The 15,908-nt window shown below is 38.0% G+C and overlaps 1 protein-coding gene across 1 annotated transcript; it reads left to right on the plus strand.

The window, feature by feature from the left end:
* Positions 1-1,524: 1,524 nt before the first annotated feature.
* On the plus strand, positions 1,525-15,093 carry LOC111844667 (calpain-9-like). Its single transcript, XM_072698824.1, has 22 exons — positions 1,525-1,669; positions 1,981-2,232; positions 2,953-3,022; positions 3,313-3,431; positions 3,532-3,665; positions 3,801-3,975; positions 4,138-4,212; positions 5,604-5,689; positions 6,028-6,102; positions 6,321-6,478; positions 7,034-7,191; positions 7,451-7,462; positions 7,581-7,789; positions 8,507-8,543; positions 9,406-9,468; positions 9,592-9,649; positions 10,087-10,145; positions 10,413-10,481; positions 10,580-10,658; positions 11,387-11,503; positions 14,291-14,343; positions 14,451-15,093. The coding sequence occupies exons 2-22, from the start codon at positions 1,996-1,998 to the stop codon at positions 14,475-14,477; spliced, it is 2,070 nt and encodes a 689-aa protein (XP_072554925.1). The 5' UTR covers positions 1,525-1,669; positions 1,981-1,995; the 3' UTR covers positions 14,478-15,093.
* The last annotated feature ends 815 nt before the right edge of the window (positions 15,094-15,908 follow it).

A 15,908-nucleotide genomic window follows, 5' to 3' on the forward strand; every position in this document is an offset into this window, starting at 1 on the left:
TTGTATTCCGATCGAGTGACTGAATGACTGTGGAGGCGACTGCAGTACACTGAACTCATTGCATTGTTGACATATGCAGAACCATTCTGAGAGGACTTGTGCATTGTGAAATGGTGTATTGTCCTACTGGACATAATGATTAGATCATGGGTTAACTGCAGTAGGGATGAACATGGTCAGCAATAATACTCAGGCTGTAGCATATAAATGATGCTCAGCTGATATTTGGTTTTGATATTGGTATTGACTGGTGAGTCCATGAGATTTTTAAACACTTTACTTTAAAAACAGCTACTTAACTACAGTATTAATAAACTGTTAGTAATCATTTGATAACATTAATATATATAAGGATTTATTCACAAATTTAGAAATGTACTACAATTACATTTTGCAACTGGCATTTACAAAACAGCTTGGAAATATGCATAAAGACTATGTGTTATTAAGCATGCCTGTCTTGCCCAGGTCCTTAGTTTGTTACTTAGTGTTTTGTTTACTTTATTCTTATTTATCCCAGTTTGTTTTTGACCCCTCGTGGCCTGTTTTGTGATTTTTCCCAATGTGTGTTTTAGTTTCTTTAATAAACCCTTTTGTCTTGGAGCCGTAAGTGTATCATTACCGTTTCCCTGCCTGCGTTATGCCCTGCCGTGACGTCATAATTGAACGTTCACAAGCTCTTTAGTAAATACTTTCTGAGAGACAGATACTAGGTATCTTTGTAATATATTTCTAAATTTAATGTCAAGAGAATCTTCTTATTTACTAAAACAGTGGCAAGATACGGTATGGAATTGGCTAATGTATGAAACTGATCACGTTTGTATTATTATTGTAAGTTATATGAAGATCAGATGACATTTTATGACTAATCAGAAAACTAAGTAATTCCAAAGTGTTTACATATTTTTTTTTTGCCACTGTATATTTTGCCACTGTATATTATCAAATGATTAGTAACAGTTAATAGGAAAGGTGCAGATCTTTAAGGCCAATGTATAACTAATTCCTTTGTATGCTTTCTAATGTGTTTTTAGTTACAAGTAATTTACAAGTACTATTCTTTGTGAGACAGGGGAAAGATATCTTTTAAGATATTTAAGATATCTACTTAAATTTGTTTTTAAGTGAATATTTTTATTTAATCATCAATCCATTTTCTATATCCGCATACCCCGTGCAAATGATTAGGAACAGTTTATTAATATCTAAGAACCATACCTTAAACTATAGGTTTTACCATATGCACAAATAAATACACAAATACAAATTTGCAATTTACAGTTAAAACCAATTGGCTAGGCCATAGTTATTTTTAACCTTCCCGTCTTAGGTAGCACAGGAAACAATTACTGATTACTTCAGTAAGATCCTTGTGCTGAAACTGTAAAGCTGTAATTGAGTAAGACTGGAGATTTGACACAATTGCACAGTATAAACACTAAGGCTGACGTAAAAAAACCTGATACATCACCTGAGAGGCGGAGCAAGTTCTGCAAGCTAAAGTTTGTTTGTCAAAGGTGCTATAAAACACTCCCTCAAGCTCAGGTGGAGCTTCAGACAAGGACACGGGAGTGAGGAGCTTTTCCTTTTGTTTTTCCTTAAGGTTTGAAGGAATCCGAACTGCGGTCCATTTTTTTGAAATCAGAAAACCAAACTTGTATAAAATGTAAGTATGCCTATTAACAATAGGAAAACCTCTGTTTGTGATTTCCCATATTTTTTGTAAAAAGTAAAATATTATACACCTTTGCAGGTCTTGATAAAAGGAAATTAATTTAATATGCGTTTAGAAAATAGTTTTATCAAATGTTTATTTTGAAAAGTAGTAGAATTTGTATTTGCCTGTGATCGTTTCAAATACATAGTTTAATATTTAACATTTAGTGCATTCATATGTACCTGTACTAAATGAAAATTGTTTATAGCTAAATTGCACTTGAATTGTTAGTGTGACCCATTTTTGAATGTTTTCAACAGAATTTGTACGCAAAGATGCCTCCCCCCGGTGTGTGTTTGAACATAATCAAGGACCGGAACCAGGAGGGTGGGATGGGCACTGTGACTGACCCTGTGAAATTTCGTGGCCAAGACTTCTACTGGCTACGGGACCAGTTTCTGAAGAACAGACAGAGGTTTATTGACAGCACATTTCCCCCAGACAGTAGAATCATTGGCCCTAAACTGTTGTCATCCAAGATGATGGCAAGAGTAGAATGGAAAAGACCACATGTAAGTAAAGTTTTTCTTAGAAATGTGTGATATCATCTGTTTCAAGAGTAAGAACTGTAGCAACAGACCAGACGGTACACTGGAAGTTCTTTAGCTATAATAGTAAGGAGGACACAATAAAATACTGGTGATTTTGCTTTTAATTCCAAAGAAAAATAATGTGGACATCAGAGGTGGATGGTCCATAGAGCTGGTGGTCCTAGTGCCTCCTCTGTTTTAGACTTTGAATAACTCATTGCTAACAGGTTATTGTCATTTAAAATCACGTTATTTATTTTCTTTGGAAAAAAAAATCATTATTGTAATATTGTAAGATTGATTATCTTACCACCTCATTGCTTTAGCTACCCACCACCACAGTTTGACATTGTACCAAATGGAAATCATGAAATTATTAAATCAGTTTTATTTTAGACAACTAAATAAACATTGAGTCACAACACCATCTCTCTGCTTAAACAAATATCTGACTTAATTTCCTGTTTATAAACTACAACCAATTTAGCACAATGTTCTAATGGGTACAATGTCTGGAAGTATTCTGAGTAACAGAACTGTATGCTAGCCGGTGCTCTAATAAAAATAGAAATTTTAAGATGTGAGTATGATGTTAATCAAAGAGATCATGTACTGTCAAATGCTATAACTGTTTGTCTTAACTGTACAGCAATTTGTATTTTTATTTAGATTCTTACTAATAAAAAGCGTTGATTCTTTCAGAAAATGGTAGCATCTCCATGCTTATCTGTGGATGGAGTTTCAAGATTTGACATCGCTCAAGGATGTTTGGGTAATAAGATTTTGCTATTATTATGCTATTATGGCACTCTATTAGTATAGGGTCACACTGAGCATATATGTATCAATTAGGGGTTTGTATCTCCTCCCAGGATTCCGTTCCCTCCCAACCACCAGATATAAAAGCAAAATAAGCTTATAAATTTGAAAACCTCCCCCCACGAAACTTGCTGCACTCCCCATATTCATGTCTGGCTACAGGCTTGGCATAACAAACAACGCTTTGATTGAATACTTATGTATTTTCTAACGAACATCCTTTGGGCCTCTGTTTGTTTGCAGGTGACTGCTGGTTTCTGGCATCTGTCGGAGCGTTAACATGTCAACCGCAGATGCTGCAACAGGTGGTGCCGAATGACCAAGGATTTCAGAGAGATTATGCTGGGATATTTCACTTCAGGGTAACAGGCTTAAAGCCGTACTGTTTGCACATATTACTGCAAGATGATCTTATTAAAAGCAATGTCCATCATGTCTATTATTACTCACATTTTTATTCAGTTCTGGAGATTTGGAGCGTGGGTGGATGTCGTGATCGACGATAAGCTGCCAACAATTGATGGAAATTTAATCTTTGTTCATCCAACAACTAAAAATGAGTTCTGGGCTGCCTTGCTAGAAAAGGCCTACGCCAAGTAGGTCACCTTGGATTCCGTACCACTCGAATGCCTGGTTTATCTATATTACAGAAAGCAACCCTTAGTCTAATGAAACAACAGTTGGCACTGGCTAAATACTGGCTAACCTTTCAATTTGCATGTATGTCTCAGAGTGTGTGGGTCATACTCAGACCTGAAAGCTGGGAATGTGTCAGAAGCCATGATGGACTTCACTGGAGGGATCCATGTGATGTATAAGCTGAAGGAAGCACCCCCAAATCTTTGGGATCTCATGAACAGGGCTGAGAAATTGAAGTCCCTAATGGGGTGTGGGACTGCTCAAGGGGTGAGTGTTCAAGTGCAGCTATTTTTTTCTTATTTGTATAAATGCAGGATCACACCCAACCTGCCATGTTTAGAATTCAAAGGTGAAATGCTCTCCTCCGGTTTGGAAAAGCATGCTCATTTTATTTTGATACATTGTATAAAATCATGTTATTGATTTCAGGCAACTCCTGAAAATGTGAAATTACCCAATGGGATAGTGCAGGGCCATGCCTATGCTATCACTGGAGTTGTGAAGGTATGTTGGTATTAAAAATGCAGGAAAAATGAATAACTTATAAATAGATATTAATGATTTATTGGTAACACTTTACTTGATGTGGCACACAGATACTTAGTACAAATAATGAACAAATCATGAACAAATATAGTGGCTACTTGAGATTAATGATGCATCACGGTTTATTAATGATGAACAAGCATTAAATCAATATTTCACTTGAGTTATTCATTACTTGCTCCTTAATTCAGGTTTACAGAATTAACAGATATAGTGACAAATATAGCAACTGCTTGAGATAAAAGATGCGTCACTATTTATTAATGATGAATTAACATCAGACCGGTAACTAAGACTTACTTTGTGATTAATCAATACATAAGTCTAATAGTATATTACTGTATTAGTACCCAAGTCGAACACAACGCGGAATCGCATTTGTATTTCTGCGACTTTCTGTCGGACAAAAAAGCACTACGCGAAATACAACGCGATATGGCCTTAGCGAGAAACTACTCGCACGCAAGACCAGCTATCGAAATGGATCCGATTTGTTAACAAATTGGTTCTAGATCTTTTCCCGGAATCTCCGGGACCCCTGACAGCTGACAACTGCTCCGTGACACCAGCCCTCCTTCTCCAAACATTCCAGATTAGCTCTGGGGCCGGTAGCATTGGACAACTTAATTATGACACCTGACGTTTCATTTCTCCTTAGCTGACGGATTTATTTATGGGTGTTGCACAGAATTCCTTAAAATGTTTCCTTAGTTAAGGAAAAACCTTAAGGGACTTACTGCATTTAAACAGATTTTACAGTAGCAGAATTATACCGTTTCCATGGAGCCTGGTTGGTCGATTGCACTCTCGCGCGCGCTCTGTTAAACACAATGTCCGTGAGGGAGTCGCTATCAGCACGCGGGAGACTCCCGTAACTTCTCTGAGAGGTAGGATGTCTGAAATGTGAAAGAGTCGAGCTTTTTTGTACATCCACGCATTGCACACGTCAAAGTTTTAGATTCTAAAAATCTAAAAACATCTGGCAACTTATAATATGAAAACATCAACGTTTTATAATTCACTTACATTTGCTTCGATCTTCTAGACTGTACTCATGTTAACTTCGTTTGGCGTAAGTTACTAAGTTTTAGAGTCGCATTCCTCTAACCCTGTGTTTCCCATTGGATATTGTGATTTTAGTGAACATGAGGTTTTTCCGGGAAAGCGTTAGTCGCTTTATAGCAGGACTATACACACACAGTTGTGGTGGCTTAGTTGGTAGCATTATAGCCTCACGTAGTTACTGGCCCGGCTCGTTATGTGTGCACTTCCTCCTCATTGTCTGTGTGTTTGCGTGTACACTCTTCTTGTAGAAATGGGTGGATATATCACATGTCTAACAAATGCAGGTCATGAGCCATGGAAGACCTGTGAATCTGGTTCGAATCTGGAATCCATGGGGTAGAGGAGAATGGAATGGAGACTGGAGTGACGAGTGAGTATGTGTATATGTGTATATATAAATATAAAATAAGATAGAACTATGACATATAATATTATATAATAATAATTATTGTGGTATGTGGATATAGATAAACTAGGCATACAGTGGTATGTATTTAATTTTAGCTTGGACGATGAGCACCATGCTGTCATAGGATTATTAATGTCACTATCTAATTATCTGATATTATTAGTTTCTTTGATTATTTTAATTCATAATTGCACAAAAATGATGCAACGCTTATTTTTTTTATTCATAATTGCACAAAAATGATGCAAATAATAGATCCTTATAGTAGCAAAAAGTGCATTCTGTATTTTGTAAATCAGATCTTCATCGTGGAATACAGTTACTGTAGAAAATAAGATGAGCTGCTTGCAGATCTGTAAGGATGGAGAATTCTGGTAAGACTTTCTGAAAGAAAATGGCACTGATCTAAAAGAAAATGACACTGATCTAAAAATCTAATTGTGTAATATGCCTCGTACATACATGTGTCAACAATCACTTTTTCATTAAAAGTTATAATCAAAATTTTAAAAAAGGAGAAACTCAATTAACAATAAATTATTTTGTTACCTGTTACCTGAACAGATGAATGAGATGGTTGTACATTTTCCAGGATGTCTATGAAGGATTTTACAATGAACTTTGAAGAGGTGGATATTTGCTGTCGCACTCCGGAGTTTCTTGACGATTCTCCCAGTCAGTGGGGTTCCTCCTGTCACTCGGGCAAATGGGTTGCTGGGACGACAGCAGGTGGATGCATGAAGTTTAGAGGTATCTGATATGAACACATTGCTCTACTCAACTTACTTGACTTCTTGAAAAACCAAAACAACCACAAAGGCGTTTACATTGAGATTATGCCAGGAAAATGAACATTGCATGACAATTGATTTATTTAGTCTCATAATAATGGCAAGGATATGAAGGTTTCTCAATTATGGCGAAAATCATAATCACAATTAATTTGGTTAATATTCAGATCGCGATTATTTAATATTATTACTCATTGACATTGGAAATATCCTGCATTTATTGAAAAAATGGATTTCATTCAACTCAAAAATATAATTAAACTGAGAAACAAATAAAAGGGGCTGGAAAGGGGGGGCGCTGGATTTATAGCAAAACAATAAGACAAAACAGGAACATCATTGGGAATGAAATGTGACACAATAATCATTTTATCTAAATTATTTTGTTTTGAAAATCGTTGTAAGCCAAAATTGTAATGTAAATTCAATTAATTGGCCAGCTCTAAAGGACATACACATTTGATCTAGTTGTTTCTGGGCATTTCCTAAAATATTATCTTCAAATGCTGTACAGAGACATTCTGGATGAATCCGCAGTATCAAGTGACATGTGGAACCAAGGGCAGTGATCATCCTGGCTCCACCAACATGGTGGTATCTCTCCTGCAGAAACCAGACAATGGGTGTCGGTCCCTTTCACCCAATCATTATATTGGTTTCACTTTGTTTGCGGTTAGTAATTTTCTTCCTTGCAATGTTTAATTTTACTCCTAGTGCTATGAATTATTACCAGACGAAAATGTGCTTAACTTTTATACCAAATTCCAAGTAATTTGTGCTTCAGGTACTATGATGTAGTTCGTCATAGCTTGTATTATGGCAATTTATTTTTGAAGGATGCAAAATAAAAAAAAATCATTATGTGCTTTCATTATTGTGCTGATGCTCTAATTTTACACTGACACCATTGTAATATCCGTTTATTGTACAGGTACCACCAGAGGTAAGTAAGCTTTTTTGTCATGTTGGCAAAATGTTTCCATGTTTATACTACAAGTACATGTACCACCTAACTTATGTTTGTATGTTATACATACTATACATTTTTATTTACCTTCCAGTTGCGGGATGCCAAAGGGAAATTTTCAGCATCATTCTTCAAGAACAGCAGCCCAATATCAGTAACGAAAGATTTCATGAATGTTCGAGAAACTACCCAAGTCTTCTATTTACCTCCCGGGAAGTATGTTATTGTGCCCTCGACGTTTAACCCAGAAGAACCGGCTTCCTACCTCTTGATGATTTTCTCAAAGATGCAGATCTCTGTTGGGTAAGTTTCCTTTTGTGACGCATTTGCATTTAAACTGCATTTAAGAATTGGTAATAATTTGGTTTAGGTCTACACCAGGGGTCTCAAACTGCAGTCCTGGAGGGCCGGAGCCCTTCACATTTTTGGGTTTCCCCTCGTTTAACACACCTGATTCAACTTCTTGTGCTAATTACCACATAGCTGTTGAGCTGAATCATTTGTGGTGGAACAGGGAAAGAACTAAGTTACACAGGGCTCCGGCCCCCCAGGACTGCAGTTTGACACTTCTGGTGTACAGTATATCATAACTACTGGGCTACACTTTGTGATTAAGCAAATAATAAATATTTGCCACAGGCAAACTGTGTCAACTGGACTTCATTGAAAGTATGACTGAACATGAAAGATTAAGTTCTCCATGAACTTTGGATTTGTTTGTTTTACAACGCAGAATATATTGCGCTTATTTTATAATTGATACTGCATAATGGATAGCACACATAGAGATATTATTGATTTCCAAAGATTGCCTTAACTCGTATCAAGCTCGCTTAATTGGATATTGATAAAAGTGAGACATTTATCATCCTTGAGACAAAGAAAACCTCTGTTGCCGCTTGTCAAAAACAGAATCAGTTTATGGCTGTGAAAAATGCATTAATCAGGGTTTTTTTGCAAATAAATGACAATTGCTCAAATGGTATCCAGAATGTTTAAAAAATTTCTATTTTTTTTTAGTGACTGCTCAGCTGAGAACCACATGCCCATCGACAAGGTACAGCTCAGGGCTCCGTCCTTTTATGGGAGTTCTGGCTACACAGTAGAAATGTGGCAGATTTATGCTGCGCTGCATCAGTTAATCCACTGTCAAACATGCTCCCGCTGAGCCTGGGGCATGAGGCTTACCTGCCTACTGCTTGCCATGTCCTGTGGCTTTGATGTGGTTAGACCAGTTTGGTGGTGACTATGCCAAATCCCAGATTACCATCCAAGGGCAAACTGCCAGGTTGTCAGGCACTAATGCACTTGGGCCAAAAGTTCTAGGAGCAAATTAACTTCTCCAGTTATATATGTAGGCTGGCTGATACACCTGAGCATGTCTTTATAGAACAACATGCAGGCTAACCATATTCACAAAGGGAGATTCAGTTGGCCAGAGGGAGAGTGGTTCACTGCCTTGCTTTTTAACTTAATAGGCTGTTTTTTGGCTGCGTTTTTTTTTTCATACTTGCATGTTTTTCCTGCTTCTTTCTCTTTTACTACTGCCAATCCAACATTCACTGGTTCTATTTCTCACCGTTCATTCCTAGAGCAAAATGTACGTTTTCCAGAAATTTGAGATCTACTGCATGATTTTGACAGAAGGTGTAGATGAACAGCAGAGTTCAAAGCAGCAGAAGGAGGTTTATTAAGAGAAATGCCACAATTAATAAAGGCCAGCTGGTTTTCATTAACTGAGAAATTTGTGGACACAGATCCTTGATGATTGATTGACATGGAATTACGAAATCAGTGAATCCCAGTCATGTCCTCTCATTGTCCAACCCACTGATTTATAGTACCTAGTGTTTCCTGACAGTTCTGCATAAATTCTACCTGCCGTATAACTGAAACTTAAGATTTCTAATTTTTTTCAGAAAATCTATTCCAGCTATGCCCCAACTGAGCACGAATCAGTGTTTGCTCAATACTCTGATAAGGTACTGTATTTAAGTCCACAAGCATGCAATTAGATTGCGTGAAAGGTATTCAAACATACAATTTAAATAAATATAGCTTATATATAAAATCAAACTTTGCTTTTTGTTCTTTGATTGAACAAGCTCAAGGAAGTTGATGCGGAACAACTACAGAAACTTCTGAATGAGAATGTGGTCACAGGTACGATCTTAATCTATTACGGCAAATGGCAGGGCTATTAAATTACAGCTCCAGAGAGCTAAGTACAGTAGGATTTACTTTCAGCCAGTTACTCAAACCATGGCTTTTTTTTTGTCTGTTAGGACCCTGTCTAGGCTCTTAATTATGTGTTGAATGATCGAAGACTTGGGTCTGCAGGACCACAAGTGAACAACCATGAATTTATCATTGTGACATTTTCCCCTAGAAAAGGGGCTTCCGAACCAGAGTAAATCAGAAAAATATCAAGTGAAGCTTTTTGTATAGTAATATATTTTTTTTGTATAATAGTAATTGTGTCTCTGATCTGGGTGTAGCGTACCCTGTGGGGTTATCCTGTATTGTACTTTAAGAAACATACTATGGCAGCGAAGATACGTTGTTAAAGTAATCATGATACAATGCTTTATTTTTTCCAGACATGTCATCAGGTGGCTTTGGTTTGGAAATGTGCAGAAGTATTGTAGCGATGATGGATGTATCCTTTATCTCTGTAGTATGAAAACATCCATAGCTATTTCTAATCCCTCTTCCTATTCGTACTCCTGTAAGTAAATTGCTTTTTTGCTAGCTACTTATTTATAACTGAATTCTAATTATTATACAGATTTTTTTCGTACTGTAAGAATTAACCCATGCACTCATTAAATAATATTGTTAAGTGTGGGCCTGCAGATTATTTCCTGGCTTTCAAACCACTATGTCAAGCTTGTCGGGAATATTCCCTTAACTGGTTCGTCCACAGCTTTCAGTCACTGGAACACTGAAAAACGCAGAGTTCTCACGTTTGTGGCAACGTGTTCAGGCTTACAAGGTATATAATCCTCCATAGAGCCACATATCTCACACAAACACTAACCTTGCATTTTGCATGCATGGCTGCTATTTATAAATATTTTTAATGCTTCACAGGACATTTTCATCAGGAAGGATGTTTCTCGTACTGGAAAGTTATCTTTGAAAGAACTGCGGAGTGCAATTCAAGCCGCAGGTGCCCCCGACATCTAATCGAATTGAGACTGTGTTTAATTTTCAGGAAATATGCTTATGTTTCTTGTTTTAAAAATTTTTTTTAAAGACATGGTACTTTATTTGCATTTATTTGAGTACAGGCTGGGGTCAGAGTGCAGAGACAGCCACAGGCCCTGGGCACAAGCCCAACCACTTCAGATAGTGTGACCTGAAACTGCTAGAGAACCTCCTATAATTCCAATTACTTTCTGACTTGAAGACCGGAGTTTGATGTTTGCACTTGATGGGGGCAAAAAAAAATCCCCGCATCTTGTTTACCTTATGATTTAACGCACGCATCTGATGCATACATAGGCTATTATTTTGTCTACCTATAGGGTACCAACAAACCTCTAATGCAAAGGTGCAAAGTGCCAGCACAGAGCACAATTATAACCTCACTACACCCTCGATTTACTGACCTTTGATGGTAAACTATTGCATTCAAACAACTAACCAAAACAGACAACTGCTAAATCCATGCAATTTGTTAGCTATACAGGTAAAACACTTACATCGCAATTTAGCCAATGCAGGAGGGGTCGTCTTTTTCCAGACTGGCTTAGGTGTCCAAATTGCCAATTAACTGCAATTTTGATTCAGGCGATTGGCCCCCCCAAACTCTGCCCATGAAAGCCATTTGTTTGTAGTTTGCTTGTGTCAACACCCTGTGCTTTTTACACTAGCATTTCTGCCTTGCTTTGCCAGGCGTCACCGTGAGCGATGACCTGCTGAACCTGGTGGCCTTGCGCCATGGCAGCTCTTCCAGGGAAATCACTATGGAGAGCTTCATCTTCCTCATGCTGCGTCTGGACAGCTTGAACAGTGAGTTCCTCCTCAGAACTGCTACAGTACATATGCATTTTCCCCCATTATTTACTCTTGTTACTTCTTTAATATAAATACTAGGCCCCAGCCAGGAAATTTTATGGCCAAGATCAGCACATTTTATCATTGCTCTGGGGGAACTTCGATAAAGGATGACACAGTTCAAGTCTTATCCTGATAATTTTATTACTGACATTTCAAGAAGAAAATAAATAATAGGTAGCATATTGAACTGTTCAAGCAGTCTGACTTTTTCAGCCCCGTCTGGTCTCTGTCTAACATCCATCATTTGAGAAACTTCCAGTGATTAGCAATGTCAAGTGTTTAGTTGTGGCACTTTCGCAACCAAGTACTGTGGTCACTTAGTTCAAAATGACAAACAATCAAACTGACACGCGTGCCACGTATTTGCGCGTTTCTCTATGCAAAGCAATGCAGGGTTGCCGACTTTAGTCAGCTTACTGGAGTGAGATTTTCAATTCGAGACAAGTCACACACATGCACACGCATTTACATGTACTGTATGTTTTATCATCTTGTTATTAGTCTGTAGCATTTGAAAACTACCCCAATGCTGTTGATGCAGCTAATTTTAGGTTTGTAATGGAATAATACAGTTTTGCTGTAAGATTTCTTGCGTGAGAGTCTGAAAGCCTGAGTTCCACGGAAGATGCGTGAGAGTTGGCAACCCTGCAATTGTGGTCTATTGTGTGTGTGTGTGTTTGTGGGTGGGTGGGGACTTGCTGGATGACATTTTGAAGCGTTGTTGTAAAATCTTCAACACAAAAGTGTTTTGTTTCCGAGTGGCCCAATCTTAGACTAGACAAATTGTTTTGTTTCTGACCGGTACAGCAGCTAAGCAACCCACCAGGAATTCTCCCGAGTCTGATAAATCCTGTTGGCACATTACAGCCTTTTTGCATAATTGTATTTATTTCTGGTACAAAGTAAGACCTAATTTCTAATGTTTATTATTTAAATATGTCACTGACTATTTTTTGTCCCATTGTCTTTCTGTTTCTTGCCGTAAAGCCCAAATCTCCCTCTAGTGATTGATAAAGTTTTTTCTGTTTTTCCATTAATCACTATCACAAGGGCACAATGGTTACCGTGGTTAAGTTATGACCAGTTTTGGAGGTTAAATATGTAAAGGATAATGGACTCCAAGTAGAGTTTAGATTCTCTGCCCGAGCCCGAGCCCAGACCCGACCCGACCCGACCCGTGGGCCGATATTTCCTGCCACTATCTTCGGGCCGGGCCGGGCCGGGCCGGGCCGGGCCGGGCCGGGTCGGGCCGGGCGGGGCCATGATCAAGCATTTGTGTGTGGTTTTTTTTTTTTTAATCATTACTTAATTAGCATAATTGAGTGGAGAGCTATGCCATAATTATAAATGTAGCTCCCTCCCGTAAGACACGAGCACAAGAGTCCTTTGCATTTACTGAGCCGACGGTTTATTCGAAAGACAGTGGCTTCGTTATTATCACCATCATGGCAGACGTGAGAACTAAATACAGATACGGAAACACAAAATCAAGCACATTTACTTACAATATTAGCTAACAAACATTGAAATTCAAATGAAATATAAACATAAATAACAATAAAGACAGCTTAGAGAATTCATATACAGTTAACACGAACCTCAGTTAGCATTTACATTTACATGGCTAAATACAACAAACTTAACTAAAACTTAACACATACCTCGTTGGCTGCTTACGGAAGGATTTAACCTTTTTCTTAACCCTTTACTTAAAGTTCGATGCCGAGCACACAAACTGGTTCCAGCAGCAAGCGAACTGGATCAAGTGAAAACGTGCTTTTCTTCTAAACGTATCTCAAAAATCCATTCTGAATAAACAAACAATGCAGTTTACATGCTTCGTCCTTGTTGCATTTTTCATTAAGATAAATCTAAACTAATTTCTGTAGTTCAAACAACTTAGAATTGTAGTTGAGAACGTCTGTTACAACGGCTCACGTATTAAAAAATAGTCGGGTTTAAATCGGGCTCGGGCTCATAATTACAGTTAATGTGTCGGACCGGGTCGGGCTCGGACACAAGGTGCACGGGCTCGGGTAGGGTCGGGTTTAATTTTTTGGGCCCGATCTAAGCTCTAACTCCAAGCCATGCATTATAAGTTTTTAAACACACTGCTGTGTAGCCAAAGAAATGTAAATATAAATACTGAGCTATTGTCTTATTAATTTACCTTTCTGTACCTCCACGTATTCAGCTCCATCATGGGTAAAATTTACCAATTATTAAAACCAGACTAGCGTACCATCTTGTTTAGGCAGGTTAAACAGAACTGTAAAGTATGACTGGACTACAAGTGCATTACATCAGTAAATTATTTTGATAATTAATCACTGATCACAGGTCCTGGTCACCAGAAGTGTTGTCTATGAGACCTTTACCATTTTCTTGGTTTTTCATTTTTGTTAAATAACATTAGTTAGAATCAAAGATCGTAATTGTGCATTAATTTACTACTGTGGTTTACCTACAGTAGCTGGCACTGTGTACATGGATACAGAAAATTACTCAACACCCTTCTGATTCGAGAGTTTGACCACATGGTGGTATACAGTAAATCGATTTTTATCCACTAGACATTTTAAGATGGCAAGTGTCAAATAAATGGAGTTTTAGAAACTGCCATTTTATGGCACAAAAATGAATGCACAGAACTACTAATGCTTAGTAAATACTAGTACTTGCATTTATGCGTGTAATTTTGGTGAATATGACATAATATGTGGAATCATTTTCTCACAGAAATATTCAAGAACCTGTCAGATGGGAAAGGCATGTACCTCAAAGAAAAAGAGGTAATTGTATTTTGGGGGGCTTAGTAGTTGGCAGTATTGGTTACAAAGATGGGTAGGTTAATGGAAATTTCTGCTAAACTATAACCAATTTTTTTCTCTATTTTCAGTGGCTGTATCTCAACATCTACTCCTGAGCAGTATTGTATAAGGCAGACAGTGTGGAATTAAGGTCTAAGTGAAGAGCAAATTTCCAAAACTCATTCAGTCCACAGGATATATATTGGAGGAATTGTAATGAAAGTTCTGTTTTCTTCTTGAAGTTGGATTAGTGAGTTAGTGAGTTTTGGTTCTCAATATTGATAAGGAAGCCTGACTTTAGGTCATTAGTGGTCTCAATTCAAAAACTACAAAAATTGACATTGAATTTTGGAAATTTACTCTTCAATTAAAAACTCATGTTTTTATTATTGTTATCGTGACTAATTATTGTGCTATTGTATTAATTTGTATAAATGTAATGTTTCAGTTTAATGGGATTTTATTGGTGAGAAGACAGATGATATCATCCATCTCTAAATTGTCTGTCCTGGCCAGGTTTGCCAAGATAAAATTACTTTTTGATATATAAACTTAATATTATTTCCACTGATGACAGATGACATAATCTATTTTTTAATTGCCTGTCCTGGTCTGGGATGTCAAGACATAATTACTTTTTTTCATCTTAATGTGTTTTTCAGATTCTGTGTACTTTGATAGTCTGTTCAATGTTTGGATGATTTTTTAAATAAACTTCACAACAATCAACAATCCTCCTCACTGTAGGCATTTCTGTCTGATACTCTGTGGTTGCAAACAGCAATTGAGCATATATGTTATGCTTTATGTGCATGCTTTATGAAGACGGTAATTGCAGTATAACCATCCCGGGAGGGTATATCCCAGGGCACACGGCCTCACACTACAGACAACACAGGGACACCGAATCACGGATTGGGAGAGCATGGGGGGGTCATGAGGTCGCTGGAAAGGGGCGTGTGGCTCCCGATATCTTTGTAAGTGGATGAAAGTCCAAGCCTTTGAATCCTGGCTCTCCCTGTCTTGCTGTATGGCTGTGAGACATGAACGCTGTCCAGTGAGCTGAGACAAAGACTGGACTCCTTTGGTACCGTGTCTCTTCGGAGAATCCTGAGGTACTGCTGGTTTGACTTTGTGTTGAACAAGCGGTTACTACAGGAGTCCCGAATAAGGCACATTACCTGCATTGTGAGGGAGCTTCAGTTACGGCACTACAGACATGTGGCTTGATTGCCTGTGATCCAGGGAGTCCTCATTGCTGAGGACCCAAGCGGCTGGACCAGGCCAAGGGGACACCCACATAACCTCAGGCTGCGGCAGATAGATGGCTATTTCCGGAGGGTGGGACTGGACCACATGTTGGCCTGGAGGGTTGCCAGCCAGGGTCTCTGAGGTGGGCAACACATGCTGCTCAACCTGACTTGACCTGTTGAATTAGTTTGAAAAGAGGCTTCTAAAGAAACGCATCACATTTATCCAATGATCTAAAGAAACGCATCACATTTATCCAATGATCTAAAGAAACGCATCACATTTACCCAATTTAT

Source organism: Paramormyrops kingsleyae, chromosome 14 (assembly GCF_048594095.1).
Source record: "Paramormyrops kingsleyae isolate MSU_618 chromosome 14, PKINGS_0.4, whole genome shotgun sequence".
NCBI classification, from domain to species: domain Eukaryota; kingdom Metazoa; phylum Chordata; class Actinopteri; order Osteoglossiformes; family Mormyridae; genus Paramormyrops; species Paramormyrops kingsleyae.